Here is an 18,639-nt window from a genome sequence, read left to right as displayed (position 1 = left end):
AACCATCCCTTAGCTATGCTGCTATAGACGTAGACTGCTGGGGGGTTCCCATGATGCACTGTTTCTTTCTCTTTTTGCTCTATATGCACCACTCTGCATTTAATCATTAGTGATCGATCTCTGCTCCCCTCCACAGCATGTCTTTTTCCTGGTTCTCTCCCTCAGCCCCAACCAGTCCCAGCAGAAGACTGCCCCTCCCTGAGCCTGGTTCTGCTGGAGGTTTCTTCCTGTTAAAAGGGAGTTTTTCCTTCCCACTGTAGCCAAGTGCTTGCTCACAGGGGGTCGTTTTGACCGTTGGGGTTTTACATACTCAACAAAAATATAAACGCAACACTTTTGGTTTTGCTCCCATTTTGTATGAGATGAACTCAAAGATCTAAAGCTTTTTCCACATACACAATATCACCATTTCCCTCAAATATTGTTCACAAACCAGTCTAAATCTGTGATAGTGAGCACTTTTCCTTTGCTGAGATAATCCATCCCACCTCACAGGTGTGCCATATCAAGATGCTGATTAGACACCATGATTAGTGTACAGGTGTGCCTTAGACTGTCCACAATAAAAGGCCACTCTGAAAGGTGCAGTTTTGTTTTATTGGGGGGGGGGGGGGGGGGATACCAGTCAGTATCTGGTGTGACCACCATTTGCCTCATGCAGTGCAACACATCTCCTTCGCATAGAGTTGATCAGGTTGTCAATTGTGGCCTGTGGAATGTTGGTCCACTCCTCTTCAATGGCTGTGCAAAGTTGCTGGATATTGGCAGGAACTGGTACACGCTGTCGTATACGCCGGTCCAGAGCATCCCAAACATGCTCAATGGGTGACATGTCCGGTGAGTATGCCGGCCATGCAAGAACTGGGACATTTTCAGCTTCCAAGAATTGTGTACAGATCCTTGCAACATGGGGCCGTGCATTATCCTGCTGCAACATGAGGTGATGTTCTTGGATGTATGGCACAACAATGGGCCTCAGGATCTTGTCACGGTATCTCTGTGCATTCAAAATACCATCAATAAAATGCACCTGTGTTCTTCGTCCATAACAAACGCCTGCCCATACCATAACCCCACCGCCACCATGGGCCACTCGATCCTCAACATTGACATCAGAAAACCGCTTACCCACATGATGCCACACATGCTGTCTGCCACCTGCCCTGAACAGTGTGAACCGGGATTCATCCGTGAAGAGAACACCTCTCCAACGTGCCAAATGCCAGTGAATGTGAGCATTTGCCCACTCAAGTCGGTTACGACGATGAACTGGAGTCAGGTTGAGACCCCGATGAGGACGACGAGCATGCAGATGAGCTTCCCTGAGACAGTTTCTGACAGTTTGTGCAGAAATTCTTTGGTTATGCAAACCGATTGTTTCAGCAGCTGTCCAAGTGGCTGGTCTCAGACGATCTTGGAGGTGAACATGCTGGATGTGGAGGTCCTGGGCTGCTGTGGTTACACGTGGTCTGCGGTTGTGAGGCTGGTTGGATGTACTGCCAAATTCTCTGAAACGCCTTTGGAGACGGCTTATGGTAGAGAAATGAACATTCAATACATGAGCAACAGCTCTGGTTGACATTCCTGCTGTCAGCATGCCAATTGCACACTCCCTCAAATCTTGCGACATCTGTGGCATTGTGCTGTGTGATAAAACTGCACCTTTCAGAGTGGCCTTTTATTGTGGGCAGTCTAAGGCACACCTGTGCACTAATCATGGTGTCTAATCAGCATCTTGATATGGCACACCTGTGAGGTGGGATGGATTATCTCAGCAAAGGAGAAGTGCTCACTATCACAGATTTAGACTGGTTTGTGAACAATATTTGAGGGAAATGGTGATATTGTGTATGTGGAAGAAGTTTTAGATCTTTGAATTCATCTCATACAAAATGGGAGCAAAACCAAAAGTGTTGCGTTTATATTTTTGTTGAGTGTAATTATTGTATGGCCTTGCCTTACAATATAAAGCGCCTTGGGGCAACTGTTTGTTGTGATTTGGCGCTATATAAAAAATTGATTGATTGATTGATTGATTGATTGATAATATAATCAGAAGATTCAGAGAATCTGGAGAAATTTCTACACGTAAGCGGCAAGGCCGAAAACCAACATTGAATGCCCATGACCTTTGATCCCTCAGGCAGCACTGCATTAAAAACTGACATCATTGTGTAAACTTTACACAATGATGTCACTGTAAAGGATCTTACCGCGTGGGCTCAGGAACACTTCAGAAAACCATTGTCAGTTAACCCAGTTCATCACTACACACTTATTTTCCCTTTCATATGGCTAGCATACTGGTACAGTTTTGTTTTACGCTTTTTACTCTTTTAATTCATTTATTAGTAATTGGAGTGGGCCGTGGCCTCAACTTTACCTAAATTCTGGGTCTTTTAGTGAAGTTTAGGGCTAGTGGCCGGCGATCACCTTAGTATTTCTGTTTTTCTTGTTGTTTAATGCTGGCAAATTATACAGTATTTTTTTTGTCTTTCTGATGCCTGATTCTGTTTTTTCTCTCTGTTTAAGGTGCAGCTCCATCCAGAGATGGGAGTTGTATTCGTGTTGGCGATCCTCCTGTCCTGTGCGCCAATAGCATTTCTTGTATATTATCCGTGAATTGTTCTGTGAATTGTTCTGTAATTTATGTTTGTAGCATGGCCCAAGCTGAGGGTCACCCCTTTGAGTCTGGTCTGCTTGAGGTTTCTTCCTCAGAGGGAGTTTTTCCCTTACCACTGTTGCTCTGGGGGTTGGTAAGGTTAGACCTTACCTGTGTGAAGTGCTTTGAGGCAACTCTGTTGTGATTTGGTGCTATATAAATGAAAATAAATTGAAATTGAAATCACTACATCTACAAGTGCAATTTAAAACTCTACCATGCAAAATGAAAGGCATACATCAACAACATCCAGAAACGCCACCACCTTCTCTGGGCCTGAGCTCATTTGAAATGGACAGACACAAAGTGGAAAAGTGTGCTGTGGTCTAATGAGTCCATGTTTCAAATTGTTTTTGGAAATCATAGACTTTGTGTCCTCCTGACAAAAAAGGAAAAAGACCATCCAGATTATTACCAGTGCAAAGTTCAAAAGCCAGCATCTGTGATGGTATGGGGGTGTGTCAGTGCCCATGGCATGGGCAACTTACACATCTGTGATGGCACCATCAATGCTGAAAGGTACATCCAGGTTTTGGAGCAACACATGCTGCCATCGAAACAACGTCTTTTTCAGGGACGGCCCTGCTTATTTCAGCAAGTCAATGCCAAGCCACATTCTGCACGTGTTACAACAGCATGGCTTCATAGTAAAAGAGTGTGGGTACTAGACTGGCCTGCCTGCAGTCCAGACCTGTCGCCCATTGAAAATGTGTAGCACATTATGAAGTGTAAAAATACGACAACTGAGACCCCGGAATGTTGAACAACTGAATCGTACATCAAGAAAGAATGGGAAAGAATTCCACCTACAAAGCTTCAACAATTAGTGTCCTCAGTTCCCAAATGCTTAGAGTGTTGTTAGAAGGAAAGGTGATGTAACACAGTAGTAAACATACAGCTTTTTTGAAACGAGCTGCAGGCATCCATTTCAAAATGAGCAAATATTTGCACAAAACAATAAAGTCTATCAGTTTGAACATTAAATTTCTTGTCTTTGTGGTGTATTCAATTGAATATAGGTTGAAGAGGATTTGCAAGTCATTGTATTCTGTTTTTATTTACATTTTACACAATGTCCCAACTTCATTGGAATTGGGGTTGTATGACAAAGAGGTTATATTTACACACAAACGAAACGGAGTTCCCACCTAGCTAGCAGCATGTGAAATCACGACAGTAACATCCATGAGATAATTCCATAAATTAGGTACAGAATGTGACTTTTAACCTCTTAAAATATGTCAAGGTTAGCCATCTTTGAACTTGTCCAAGGTCTGTGTCCCAAGAATGTTCCCTGTGAATTTGAACACTGCGGCAGTAATAGAACTGGACTTGTGCTGTACACAGACAGATGGACAGATAGACAGACAGACGGATGCCAGGTCTTCCCAATACCCGATAGCCATATGCTAGCCTTGGGTAAATACTGTGTTTTCGGTTTTAGAAGTGTTTATTTCTCGCTAGGTTTTACATATGTGAGAGACATGCATATAAACACAAAGCAAAGCGGTTTTGAAGAAACCAGCCACTGACATCACGGTACAGCTCTACTCTGATTGGCTAATTAAATATTGATTTTTCCATTCACCTCAAAAGGGATTGATGACAACCCTTGACATAAAAATACAGTATAAGCTAACAAAACAAAAATAACATCAGATATCTTGGAGTGGTTATAGATCATTGTCTTAACTGGAAAGAACACATTAACCAATTTTGCAAAAAACTCTCCTGCTGCCTCAGGATTTCATCAAAGCTTAGTCACTTTGTCACTTGAAAAATACTTATACAGCTTTATTTGATGCTTATTTATCCTTATTTAACATATTGTGCACTTGTTTTGGGGGAATATTTATGACATGAGTTTAAAACCCCTTTTTGTATTTCACAAATGGACCATTGGGGTTATCACCAGTCTATAGCCAGTCTACATGTGTTTTGTGGACTTGGAGAAGGCGTATGATCGAGTACCCTGGGTGATACTGTGGGAGGTGCTGCGGGAGTATGGAGTGAGGGGTTCCTTCTCAGGGCCACCCAATCTCTGTACTCGCAAAGCGAGAGCTGTATTCAGATGCTCAGCAGTAAGTCAGACTCGTTTCCGGTGGAGGTTGGCCTTGCTGTGCCTTGTCACCAATCCTGTTTGTGATATTCATGGACAGGATATCGAGGTGTAGTCGGGAGGAGGAGGGTTTCCGGTTTGGCGGGCTCAGGGTCTCATCACTGGTTTTTGCAGATGATGTGGTCATGTTGGCTTCATCGGTCGGTGACCTCCAATGCTCACTGGATCGGTTCACAGCCGAGTGTGAAGCAGCTGGGATGAGGATCAGCACCCCTAAATCTGAGGCCATGGTTCTCAGCAGGAAACCAATGGATTACCTACTCCAGGTAGTGAATATGGCCTTGCCCCAAGTGAAGGAGTTCAAGTACCTCGGGGTCTTGTTCATTAGTGAGGGGACAATGGAGCGTAAGATTGGCCGGAGAATCGGCGCAGCAGGGGCTGTATTGCATTCGCTCTACTGTACTGTTGTGACAAAAAGGGAGCTGACCCAAAAGGCGAAGCTCTCCATCTTCGTTCCTATTCTCACCTATGGTCATGAGGGTTTGGTCATGGCCGAAAGACCTAGATCGCGGGTACAAGCCGCCGAAATGGGCTTCCTCAAGAGGGTGGCTGGTGTCTCCCTTGGACATAGGGTGAGAAGTTCGGTCATACGTGGGGAGCTCGGAGTAGAGTCGCTGCTCCTTCGCATTGAAAGGAGCCAGCTGAGATGGTTCGGGTATCTGGTATGCCTCCTGGGTGCCTCCCTTGGGAGGTGTTCCAGGCATGTCCATCTGGGAGGAGAACACGGGGAAGACCCAGGACTAGGTGGAGAGATTATATCTCCACACTGGCCTGGGAATGCCTCGGGATCCCCCAGAGGTGGTCAATGTGGCACGGGAAAGGGAAATTTTATTTATTTATTTTATAACCAATTCTTGGCTGTCCAGCAAGATTAGCTTCTAAGTTATTTCTCCACAGCCTTACATCCTACCTATGTATTTTATATTTCTTCTTTTAAACTTTTTGTATATTGTATATTTTAGTGTGTGGTGTAAATAAATAAAAGTCAGCTTTAATGTAATACATAAAAAGTTAGTTTTATCACTCAAACATAAGTGTCTGATAACTAATAATAGTTCAAGGTATGCTTACTTTTCATTGGATTTTTTTTTACAGTCAGAAGAATTATCATTCAGCAAATTCCTTTACAATACCAAGAAACTGTGAGCAAAAATTAAAGATTAAAAGTGACTATCTTCAGACTAAAATGCAACTATAACTAAATTTTCAGTCAGCGATTAAAACTAAAACAAAATTTAAAATTTGAACTGTGGTGTGTAAGCTTCATCTCAAAAATGGCTGCTGTGCATGTTATAGAGTTATCACCTTCAAAGACCTCAAAGTGAAATTGAATGTAATGCAGATTTCCAAATTGTCCTGCAGTTTGAAATGCCACGACAGATCAGCCCAGTTCAAGATGCCAGTCACCATGTTGCCTCAGGATGTGACAAGACATTCAAATTAGAAGTAAAGTAATACAATGCAGTGAAAGGTAAGGCTATGTGTTTTATTTATTTATTTCTAGCATATACACACTCATTATCTGATGAGCATCTAATGCAAAATGTTAGGATAAACTAAAGAAGTTGCAGATTGCAGCTTATCTCAAATCACCTTCTATGTGTTTAGGTCTAAACTAATATGACCACTGGTTTTGCTGTTTTGGTGATAATCTGTTGATTCTGTTTTGTTGTCTTTGTCAGGACGTGGTTTACTTGCAAAGTCTCCAATTTCCAAAGGAGATTTTGTAGTTGAGTATAGGAGAGATCTAATAACTGATGCACAATATCAGAACAGAAGGAAACTATACCATCCATCATGTGGGCATTTATGTTCGCATTCAAGTTGAGAGGGAAAAAATGGTGTTAAGCCTACACTATACTTTACCATACTATCTAAGTCAGGCTTTAACTTTATGGTGATATATTGTGATATTTGCTTTGTCCCTTGTTTCATTTTTCCATTTTTAAAGTATTGATGCATCGAGAGAAGCTGGATCATTTGGTCGACTAGTCAGTGATGAACAGAGATATCCAAACTGTAAGATGAAAAAAAATGAGGTGAATGGAAAGCCACACCTTTGTTTGTTTGTGCTGAATGACATTACAGAACGAGAAGAAATTACCTATTATTACGGAAGCAATGACTGCCCAAGGAGAACACATGTATGTTGCAATCACAATGTCTCTTAATGTTACAGAATATATCTGAATCCGTAGGCTAAAAACAGCTTCAGATTGATATCTTTTATGTCATGTGAGACATATGATTTTTTCAATTTATTTGATTTTATATAGCACCAAATCACAACAAAGTTGCCTCAAGGAGCTTCACACAAGCAAGGTCTAACCTTGAGAGTCAGAGCTCTATTGAGCCGAGTATTCCTTTAACTATTAATGACTTCATGATTTTCTTTGCAAATAAAATTTTAACTATTAAAGAAAAAATTATTCATAACCATCCCAAAGACATATCTTTATGTTCGACTGCTTTCAGTAACGCTGGTATTTGGTTAGACTCTTTCTCTCCGATTGTTCTGTCTGAGTTATTTTCATTAGTCACTTCCTCCAAACCATCAACATGTCTACAACCCCTGGCAAAAATTATGGAATCACCGGCCTCAGAGGATGTTCATTCAGTTGGTTAATTTTGTAGAAAAAAAGCAGATCACAGACATGATACAAAACTAAAGTCACTTCAAATGGCAACTTTCTTGCTTTAAGAAACACTATAAGAAATCAGGAAAAAAAAATTGTGGCAGTCAATAACGGTTACTTTTTTAGACCAAGCAGAGAGAAAAAAAATATGGACTCACTCAATTCTGAGGAAAAAATTATGGAATCATGAAAAACAAAAGAATGCTCCAACACATCACTAGTATTTTGTTGCAGCACCTCTGGCTTTTGCAGTCTCTGAGGCATGGACTTAATGAGTGACAAACAGTACTCTTCATCAATCTGGCTCCAACTTTCTCTGATTGCTGTTGTCAGTGTTGTCTGGGCCGCCAGAAGAGGAGGTACTGCTGGCCCACCAGCAGAGGGTGCCCTGCCTGAAGTGCGGGCTTCAGGCACGAGAGGGCGCTGCCGCCACGGACACAGCCGGGAGTGACAGCTGTTACTCATTACTTCCTGACAGCTGTCACTCATTCTTCATCACCTCACTCCATAAAACCCAGACGTCATCTCCACCTCATCGCCGAGATATCGTACTTCATTGAAGGTAATATCCTCAGCCGTTTTGTGTTACAATATATCTGTATATTGTGAGTGTTTGCAGGAGTACCGGTTCCTCTATCTGTGGAAGCTGAGTGAGTGCAGGACGGCACTCTTTTCCCCTGAGGAATCACTGCGGTACTCATCACATATTGAGTGAGAGGTGGAGGTGGCATTCCCACCGTTGTTGTTACTGGGTGTACACACACCCACACTTGACTGTCTTTGTTCTCGCCAGCAGTACCAGATCCGACAGTCGGAGACGGTGATCACCTGGGAATTCGGGACTTGGTGGCTCCAGTATTCACCAGGTTCGGTGGTGGCAGAAATCGTGTGGTTCCGGCCCTTCTCAGGACAGACGTCTTCTATCCTCGAGCCTGCCCACACGTCACCTTTGTAATTTGACTTTAATCATATTCTGAGATTGTCTGTATATTCGTTGTGCACATTTCACAACATTAAATTGTTACTTTTTGGCTCATCTATTGACCGTTCATTTGCGCCCCCTGTTGTGGGTCCGTGTCACTACACTTTCACAACAGTCAGATCAGGTTTGCAGGTTGGAGCCTTGTCATGGACCATTTTCTTCAACTTCCACCAAAGATTTTCAATTGGATTAAGATCCGGACTATTTGCAGGCCATGACATTGACCCTATGTGTCTTTTTGCAAGGAATGTTTTCAGTTTTTGCTCTATGGCAAGATGCATTATCATCTTGAAAAATGATTTCATCATCCCAAATATCCTTTCAATTGATGGGATAAGAAAAGTGTCCAAAATATCAACGTAAACTTGTGCATTTATTGATGATGTATTGTATTGATGATGTATTGATGACATCCTCCGAGGCCAGTGATTCCATAATTTTTGCCAGGGGTTGTATTAGACCCCATTCCAACCAGGCTGCTCAAGGAAGCCCTACCATTAATTAATGCTTCGATCTTAAATATGATCAATCTATCTTTATTAGTTGGCTATGTACCATAGGCTTTTAAGGTGGCAGTAATTAAAGCATTACTTAAAAATCCATCACTTGACCCAGCTATCTTAGCTAGTTATAGGCCAATCTCCAACCTTCCTTTTCTCTCAAAAATTCTTGAAAGGGTAGTTGTAAAACAGCTAACTGATCATCTGCAGAGGAATGGTCTATTTGAAGAGTTTCAGTCAGGTTTCAGAATTCATCATAGTACAGAAACAGCATTAGTGAAGGTTACAAATGATCTTATGGCCTCAGACAGTGGACTCATCTCTGTGCTCGTCCTGTTAGACCTCAGTGCAGCTTTTGATACTGTTGACTATAAAATTTTATTAGAGATTAGAGCATGCCATAGGTATTAAAGGCACTGCGCTGCAGTGGTTTGAATCATATTTATCTAATAGATTACAATTTGTTCATGTAAATGGGGAGTCTTCTTCATGGACTAGGACCGATTTTATTCACTTTATACATGCTTCCCTTAGGCAGTATTATTAGAAAGCATTGCTTAAATTTTCATTGTTACGCAGATGATACCCAGCTTTATCTATCCATGAAGCCAGAGGACACACACCAATTAGTTAAACTGCAGGAATGTCTTTCAGACATAAAGACATGGATGACCTCTAATTTCCTGCTTTTAAATTCAGATAAAACTGAAGTTATTGTACTTGGCCCCACAAATCTTAGAAACATGGTGTCTAACCAGATCCTTACTCTGGATGGCATTACCCTGACCTCCAGTAATACTGTGAGAAATCTTGGAGTCATTTTTGATCAGGATATGTCCTTCAATGCGCATATTAAGCAAATATGTAGGACTGCTTTTTTGCATTTGCGCAATATCTCTAAAATTAGAAAGGTCTTGTCTCAGAGTGATGCTGAAAAGCTAATTCATGCATTTATTTCCTCTAGGCTGGACTATTGTAATTCATTATTATCAGGTTGTCCTAAAAGTTCCCTGAAAAGCCTTCAGTTAATTCAAAATGCTGCAGCTAGAGTACTGACAGGGACTAGAAGGAGAGAGCATATTTCACCCATATTAGCCTCTCTTCATTGGCTCCCTGTTAATTCCAGAATATAATTTAAAATTCTTCTTCTTACTTATAAGGTTTTGAATAATCAGGTCCCATCTTATCTTAGGGACCTCATAGTACCATCTCACCCCAATAGAGCCCTTCGCTCTCAGACTACAGGCTTACTTGTAGTTCCTAGGGTTTGTAAGCGTAGAATGGGAGGCAGAGCCTTCAGCTTTCAGGCTCCTCTCCTGTGGAACCAGCTCCCAATTCGGATCAGGCAGACACCCTCTCTATTTTAAGATTAAGCTTAAAACTTTCCTTTTTGCTAAAGCTTATAGTTAGGGCTGGATCAGGTGACCCTGAACCATCCCTTAGTTATGCTGCTATAGATTTAGACTGCTGGGGGGTTCCCATGATGCACTGAGTGTTTCTTTTTATTCACCTCTTTTTGCTCTGTATGCACCACTCTGCATTTAATCATTAGTGATTGATCTCTGCTCTCTTCCACAGCATGTCTTTTTCCTGATTCTCTCCCCTCAGCCCCAACCAGTCCCAGCAGAAGACTGCCCCTCCCTGAGCCTGGTTCTGCTGGAGGTTTCTTCCTGTTAAAAGGGAGTTTTTCCTTCCCACTGTCGCCAAGTGCTTGCTCATAGGGGGTCGTTTTGACCATTGGGGTTTTTCTGTAATTATTGTATGGCTTTTGCCTTACAATATAAAGCGCCTTGGGGCAACTGTGTGTTGTAATTTGGCACAATATAAATAAAATTGATTTGATTTGATTTAACCTTACCAACCCCCACAGGTGACACAGTGGTAAGGAAAAACTCCCACTGAGGAAGAAACCTCAAGCAGACCAGACTTGAAGGGGTGCCCCTCTGCTTGGGCGATGCTACCAACAAAAATACTGACACAAATTACAAAAACAATTCCTAATAAAAATGAATAAAAAGAGTAAAAAGAATAGTAACAGACCATGCCAGTATGCTAGCCACATGAAGTCAGTTCAACCACAAAACAATCAAAAGACTAATTATTTATAGGAAATGTTAATGGGTGACTGAAGAACAAGCTAAGTATTAAAATGTGGAACATTTGAGCCAGTTCCTCCAGTTTAAAGTTCAGATGGATGAGCACAGCAGAAAAACTCACCGGCAGGTGCACTGTCTCCAAATCAAATCAAATCAATTTTATTTATATAGCGCCAAATCACAACAGTTGCCCCAAGGCACTTTATATTGAAAGGCAAAAGCCATCCAACCAGGCACCAAGTTAAAAGTTCTTGTAAAATGTTTAATTTCATACACCTTTTCTCTAAATCAATACATTCAACAGTTAACTGTAACGCATCTGTGAGGTCAGAGGTCAGGGCATATTTAGAGTAGATTTTAACCTGCTCTGAGCTTTTCTTAATTAATCAATCATCAGTTTATTCTAAGTACTTATGATGTCCCCACAACACACTTTCAGCTACATTTTCTATATATTTTTCAGTATTTACTTCAAATTTTCCATTCTTGACAATTCTTCATACATCTAGGTCAGGGATGGGCAAGTTTAATGACAGAGAGGGACACATTTTTTCCCCCCAACTATACCGTCTGTCTCAATGTGCCGAAAAAGTGCTGATGTCCACGTCTTCTGCAATTTCTGTGGTAGTCAGACGATGTCCCGGATCAACACAGCGTTCAGTTTGGAAATGAACGGCACATTCCACTGTTACAGGAGTTTTTGTCATGGAAAGAGGAGCGGAGAAATTTGCGCGTCGGGACGGAGCCGCATGGCGCAAAGCAACGCCGTGATGAAGCCTCACAGGACATGTTCTGGCATGTCCAGCTCATCCACAATTTCTCGGATAGTCACACGACTGAAAAGCCACCGAAAGCCGTCTGAAAACCATCTGAAAGCCGTCCTGTGAGACCAACACGGAGATGCTTTTGTCCCAGGCCATGAGCGGCTCCGTGGCGCATCCCTCCACTTCTCTTTCCATGACAAAAACTCCTGTAACAGTGGAATGTGCCGAAAAAGTGCTGATGTTCACATCTTCTGCCATTTCTGTGGAAGTCAGACGACGTCCCGGATCAACAAAGCCTTCACTTTGGAAATGATCTGGTTGTTTGAGCGGGGTTTCAGCCTGTCGATCGGCGCTCGGAGTGTGCCGCGCTCTCAGACGCTGTGGGCGGTCTTTAAACCAGCTGGAGCACTCCTTAATCTGTGTAATCCCCATAAAATCATCCCTGAAAGTCATCTGAATTTTCCGAATGGTGTCCACCTGGAGGTCTCTCACAGTTTCTGGAAAAATTTGATGCAGCAAAGCTCCAAACTGTTCATTTATTCACAATAAAAATCCGATGAGAGGGGTGGACCACTGCTCACACAAAGCCTGCTCACAGGCGAATGACGCAACCGACAGGCGTGAAAAAATCACGCATGCGCACGAAGGTTCAAGCTTGGCTGATGCAATCACACGTGATTCAAATCCACATGGTTTTTGACAAAATAAAAAGGTCGGATACTTTTCTAACAGACCTCGTGTATATATATATATATATATATATATATATATATATATATATCTCTCCATGGTATTTCCATGGAAATAGAGACTAGTTTATTAGCTTTATCACGTGATGCGTTACGTCAGCGCTTAACAACTGGATAGACTGGAATGGACGTCACGTGACTAGCGGCATGCTGCACGGCGGCCATTCCTAAGGGTGGAGAGAGCACCTTGAGCCTGTTAAACAGAAGTGAAATGAGGGGAAAAGGCAGCCAGTGCTTCACCATCAACTGCACCAACGACAAAAACAAATTCTCCAATACTAAAATGAACTGTACAATAGCCTTAATGTAATTATGTAAAACAAATGTGTTTTTTAAAGTCGTTATGTCGCAATTTAATATCAATATACTGAGACTATAACTCAACGCCATAAGTTATTTTCATTAAGCTGCGTTTATGCATACAAATATGGAAACAAAAATGTTTAAATACATTTATGTATATATATTTTCAATGTTGTTTAATATGATATGTACATGGTGGTCACAGGCGGCATTTAAATTTTAACAGTGTGGTTGGAGGGGATGGAGGAGGTACTTTTTACCCTGACTGAGGGTCAAACGTCATAAATTCTGAGTGGCTTTATATCTACTTGTAATAAAATGCTAGTAAAAATCATATATATGTTGTTGTGACTAGCAATAATATTACAGTGGAAAAAGCAGCAAGGTAAATGACCACAATGGCAAGGCATACTTCAGATTTATATTTTAATACATAAGGATTGTTTATCCAGACATGTATGGGTTCATTAGAGCTTTTAATCAGCTTGAATACAACTTACAAGGCTTCATTTATAAAAATCCATTGAGAATTATGATGACAGGAAAAAAACATCACAGTAAATGGACAGAATGGCATATTTTCCCCAAATTTCCACACTTTACATAAAACATTTTTTTTCTACCCAGACATGTATGGTTCATTAGAAAAAGTAATTAAAGGGCTTTAAAACAAGCCTACCTTTATTAAAATCTGTTAACAAATAGCAACAATAGAGAGAGAAAAGCAGCACAGTTTGTCATAATTTCCCCAAATTTCTGCATTTTACATAAAAGTTTTTTTTGTCACCCACACATGCAAAGGTTCATTGGAAAGAGCTTTCAAATTGCTTTAAAACAAGCCTACATTTATTAAAATCCGTTAAGAAATAGCGACGCTAGTGCAAAAAAAGCGGTCAGTTTATTATTGATGATCTGCACATTTCCACCCTTAGTAATGGCGCCTTCCTGTCCTGAGCGACACTAATAGATTGAGGCGCGTACGTCCATTCCAGTCTATATTTCCATGCCATACACCACTATTCTATTCTACACACAACACCGATTAAAATGTTTGATTTTAGGGTTTACAAATGTTTCTGACTGTTAAACTTTGCTCACTTTACCAGCAAAAAAATGTTAGCAGACTGAAAGTTATCAGAACTAAATTTATCGGAAGATAATTCGTCTGATGATGGCTTTAAAATTTATCTGAAAAGCTAATCGGCTAACAAAATCAATAGCTTTGACAATTATCGGTTATTGGATTAGCTGAACAGTGTCCACCACTGGCACTTACGATATCCCCACAACACACTTTCAGCTACTTTCTAAAGCCACATAAGCCTATAACATCTTCTGTAGTGTCTTGGTGGCTTTCTTCACTCCTACTTGCACAGTGACTGAGTTTTTGAGAAGTATCTACTGCACACAGACTTACCACAGAGTGTCATACTGTTTGTATTTCTTAATAATTTGTGTAGATAAAGTCCAAGACATTTTCAGTGACCTGGAAATGTTCATGCATCCATCCCCTGACCTGTCTAAAGAAAAATGGCAGCAAAAATAATGATTTGTGTGTGTTATAATAAAGGGGACCATTACTTATGCAACCCATCATCTTTGCATTGGTATTTTTATTTAACTTATATCAAGTTGTATCAAACTACTTTGAGAAGCCTGACTTTAGGGGTTTATCGAGGAGAGCGATCCTTCCAGGCTGTTGCTCCCAGGCTTTGGAATGGTCTCCCGCTCTCTCCCCTTACCAAAAAATAGTACTGATAAGTATATAAAAAGTAAACTAGAAGTATACTTGAAACATACTTGCATATACTACTTTTTGGTAAGGGTCTGCGCTCACTGGACTCTGTTGATACTTTTAAAAGCCAACTTAAGACTTTCTTTTTTACTCAAGCGTTTGCTTAGCTTTTAGGTTGCTCTGTGATCCTGTGTTATGTTTTATGTTTTTATGTCTCGGCCATTGTCTGATGTTTTGTGTGGTGTACTCTGCTTTTATGTTGTGAAGCACCTTGTGGCTCTTGTCTGTGAAAGGTGCTATATAAATAAAATTTACTTACTTACTTACTTATCGGTTTAGAAAAAAAGAAAAATTTGATTTTCTGACCACTACAAGGTAACACTACCCAGAAGAAGAGGAAGAAGAAAACACCCTGGCAACAGAAAGAGGTGCAGGTGGTTGAATGGCACCTGAACAGATTCATCACATCCTGTATTGTACCAGCCAAGAGCGACTGTGAGAAGTGTTTAAGGGCTACCAGAAGCTCTGAAGAATCGAGACTGACAGAACGTGAAATTTTACGTTTATAACCGCATTACAGATTTCAAAAGGAAAGTGCAGTGTCAATAGTGTAAAGATGACATCTCTCTGGTAGGGAATTTTTTTTTTGGTTTACATTCTAATTTAGTTCCTTTCAACCACATTGTTTTTTCACTTGTCCCCACTAAGAATGTGGACATCACTTCATCAGTTCAGGTGTTTGAAGTCATGTATAAGCAGACAAGGCTTTGGCTCATGCACTTTATCTTTTTTAGTCCTCTCAAGCCTTTAAAACATCTATTAGGGTAGTCATTATTTTGCAAAGTTTCGAAAGTTAATACTCTGACCCCCTGAATAGGTTCCACTTGATGAAAAAAAAAAAATGCTGTGTAAATTTTTTTGTATATATTAATTTTTAGAGGTAGCTTTTATCATTTTTAAAAAACATCTGAAGGGATGGTTGATGTCCACCCAAATCTGCCCTCGCAGTTAGTAGAAACTTGGACACTGTGTAAAGGGCTGGGAATGTGATGCAATCTGTGTTGTGGCAGCGTTGTTGAGTACACTGTGTTTAATATGATTTTATGTGTTTTTTTTTATGATTTTATTATGTGTTTTTTGTTTTACTGTTTTATGAATTTGCCTGTACCATCTGGCAGGGGGACTGACAATGGAAATCACTCTATGGCTGCAATTGTGTACATTCATTTATTCATCTTCTACCGCTTAGTCCAATTAAGGGTCGCGGGGGGGCTGGAGCCTATCCCAGCAGTCATAGAGCGCGAGGTGGGGTACACCCAGGACAGGACGCCAGTCTGTCGCAGGGCCACAAATAGACAAACAAACACAGACACACCCACACACACAATTTCTTTTTCTTTTTTTTAAAGATTCTAATCCACCTAACCCGCATGTCTTTGGATGTGGGAGGAAACTGGAGCACCCGGAGGAAACCCATACAAACACGGGGAGAACATGCAAACTCCACACAGAAAGGCCACAGGAATTGAACCCACAACCTTCTCGCTGTGAGGCAACAGTGCTAACCACTAATCCACCGTGCTGCCCCGCAATTGTGTACATTTACATTTTTTTTCTTTTAAAAAGAAAATATTCATTAATGTAGGTTGTCCCTCTTAGCAAATAAAATTGAAAATTGAAAAAAAAATTAAAAATAGCTCAATAGCACTGAAATGTTGCTAATTTCTGCTATATAATGCTATACAAACTAAAGCTTAATGGTGCCCCAGCCCATCCTAAACAACATATCAAAAGTTCTGATGAAATGATGAATGATGAAAAAGTATTCAGCCCCTTGGTATTTCACACATTTTAATTTGGTTATGCCATTTCAAATGCAAAAAGTAATTCAGGTGTCTCTGTAAAAATCTCCAAAAATGTATCCCCAGTTATACAGCTTCATGATGAAGTGGCATAGAGGAGGATTTTCTTAAAAAGAAGACCTAAAACTTCAGCTACAATTTGCCAGAAGGTACATCTGACATGCAAGCCTAGATTTGATGTTTTGGTGAAAGAAAATCCTTTTCCACTTTCCTCCACTATGAAGCTAAGAGCAGTGATGAAAAATTTGCACTGTGCACAATTTCTCCAATCACAGCCACATAAGCCTACAATGTCTTCTGTGGTGTCAAGGTGGCTTTCCTCACTCCTTGCATAGTGACTGAGTTTTTGAGAACTATCTACTCCACACAGATTTACCACAGAGTGTCATACTGTTTGTAATTCTTAATCATTTGTGTAGATGGAGTCCAAGACATTTTCAGTGACTTGGAAATGTTCATGCACCCATCCCTGACTTGTCTAAAGAAAACTGGCAGCAAAAATAATGATTTGCGTGTGTTATACTAAAGGGGACCATTACTTGTGCAACTCATTATCTTTGCATTGGTATTTTTATTTAACTTATATCAAGTTGTATCAAAATACATTGAGAAGCCTGACTTTAGGGGTTTATCGGTTTAGCGTCAATTAACTAATTAAAATGAACTTTTCAGTTAGCGGATTAACAGTTATCGAAGCTAACTTTTTGGTTAGCTGTGCACACCACTGAAGCTACCAAGGCTTTGGCTAGTGCACCTGATTTTTTTCACTCCTCTAGAGCCTGTAGAAAGGGTGGTACCCGCAAGTGATGATGAGAACATGCGGCCCCTCAATCATGGAAACCAGTATGTGAGTGTGTGTCCATGCATGTGTAAACTGTATAAATTGTCAGTCACCTGCATTAGAAAAAAAACCCATAATGGATAAAGAAAACAATATAATGAATTACCTTCCATTAGAGGACATATTTTCCTCCAGCTTCTGACTCCACCTTGACTAGTTAACTGTCCCAGAGACAATTCCAGAAAGAACATCGGGATTCCACACGCAAACAGGAACAAAACATATGGAACCAAGAAAGCACCTAATGGAAAGAATTGTGTGAAAACCAAAAGTGTTACAGATCAAATTAAGCAACATCAGAAAAAGAATCAGAAAATGTTTCTTGCCATATGAGTGAACAAGTTCACAACATTAGGAAATTCGCTGTGGTACTTGGTGCTCACATAAAAGACAAAGAGCAATAAAACAAGTAATATATAATAAACCTTTACACTATACAATGTTACAAAATGTACAGAATGTATGAGCTAAGACAATATATAAGATGTATATATGTGTACATATACAGTACTGTTCAGAATAATAGTAGTGCTATGTGACTAAAAAGATTAATCCAGGTTTTGAGTATATTTCTTATTGTTACATGGGAAACAAGGTACCAGTAGATTCAGTAGATTCTCACAAATCCAACAAGACCAAGCATTCATGATATGCACACTCTTAAGGCTATGAAATTGGGCTATTAGTAAAAAAAAGTAGAAAAGGGGGTGTTCATAATAATAGTAGCATCTGCTGTTGATGCTACAAACTCAAAACTATTATGTTCAAACTGCTTTTTTAGCAATCCTGTGAATCGCTAATCTAGTATTTAGTTGTATAACCACAGTTTTTAATATTTTCTTCACATCTGCGAGGCATTAATTTAGTTGGTTTGGAACCAAGAATTTGCTTGTTTACTAGTGTGCTTGGGGTCATTGTCTTGTTGAAACGCCCATTTCAAGGGCATGTCCTCTTCAGCATAAGGCAACATGACCTCTTCAAGCATTTTGCCATATCCAAACTGATCCATGATACCTGGTATGCGATATATAGGCCCAACACCATAGTAGGAGAAACATGCCCATATCATGATGCTTGCACCACCATGCTTCACTGTCTTCACTGTGAACTGTGGCTTGAATTCAGAGTTTGGGGGTCATCTCACAAACTGTCTGCGGCCCTTGGACCCAAAAAGAACAATTTTACTCTCATCAGTCCACAAAATATTCCTCCATTTCTCTTTAGGCCAGTTGATGTGTTCTTTGGCAAATTGTAACCTCTTCTGCACGTCTTTTATTTAACAGAGGGACTTTGTGGGGGATTCTTGCAAATAAATTAGCTTCACACAAGCGTCTTCTAACTGTCACAGCACTTACAGGTAACTCCAGACTGTCTTTGATCATCCTGGAGC

The 18,639-nt window shown here is 40.5% G+C and overlaps 1 protein-coding gene across 1 annotated transcript in view; it reads right to left on the bottom strand.

Moving 5' to 3' along the window:
• The window catches only part of LOC117521186 (sodium- and chloride-dependent betaine transporter-like), a 36,117-nt gene that overhangs the window by 13,038 nt on the left and 4,440 nt on the right, over positions 1-18,639 (bottom strand). Inside the window, exon 2 of the mRNA XM_034182536.1 lies at positions 17,356-17,490. Within this exon, the coding sequence (XP_034038427.1) occupies positions 17,356-17,490 (135 nt within the window). The remainder of the gene's footprint in view (positions 1-17,355; positions 17,491-18,639) is intronic.

Source organism: Thalassophryne amazonica, chromosome 12, assembly GCF_902500255.1.
Source record: "Thalassophryne amazonica chromosome 12, fThaAma1.1, whole genome shotgun sequence".
In the NCBI taxonomy this organism is placed as follows: Eukaryota; Metazoa; Chordata; class Actinopteri; order Batrachoidiformes; family Batrachoididae; genus Thalassophryne; species Thalassophryne amazonica.
The sequence above is the reverse complement of the archived record's forward strand: the minus strand, read 5'-3'. Positions and strand labels throughout refer to the sequence as shown.